Source organism: Nestor notabilis, unplaced genomic scaffold (assembly GCF_000696875.1).
Source record: "Nestor notabilis isolate BGI_N333 unplaced genomic scaffold, ASM69687v1 scaffold20692, whole genome shotgun sequence".
Lineage (NCBI taxonomy): Eukaryota > Metazoa > Chordata > Aves > Psittaciformes > Psittacidae > Nestor > Nestor notabilis.
The window spans coordinates 1561-1780 of record NW_009917238.1 but is presented as its reverse complement, the minus strand read 5'-3'; the positions used below and the strand labels follow the sequence as shown (position 1 = coordinate 1780).

The 220-nt window shown below is 65.0% G+C and overlaps 1 protein-coding gene across 1 annotated transcript in view; it reads right to left on the bottom strand.

The window, feature by feature from the left end:
• Nucleotides 1-5: 5 nt before the first annotated feature.
• Nucleotides 6-220, bottom strand: part of GCK (glucokinase (hexokinase 4)) — a gene marked incomplete at both ends in the record, with an annotated part of 1769 nt that continues 1554 nt past the window's right edge. Inside the window, one exon of the mRNA XM_010025002.1 lies at nucleotides 6-206. Within this exon, the coding sequence (XP_010023304.1) occupies nucleotides 6-206 (201 nt within the window). The remainder of the gene's footprint in view (nucleotides 207-220) is intronic.

The following is a 220-nucleotide window of genomic DNA, read 5'->3' as shown; positions in this document are numbered from 1 at the left end:
TACAGTTGCTGACCGGGGTTAAGTGAGGTCTCGTCCACCACGCGGTCGTACTCCAGCAGGAACTCGTCCAGCTCCCCCGAGGCGCCGAAGGCTCCCCACTCTGTGTTGACACACATCCGCCCCTCGTCGCCCTCCACCAGCTCCACGTTCTGCATCTCCTCCATGTAACAGGCGTTACAGCCTGTCCCTGCCAGCGGGGACCGGGGCTGGGAGCAGGCGG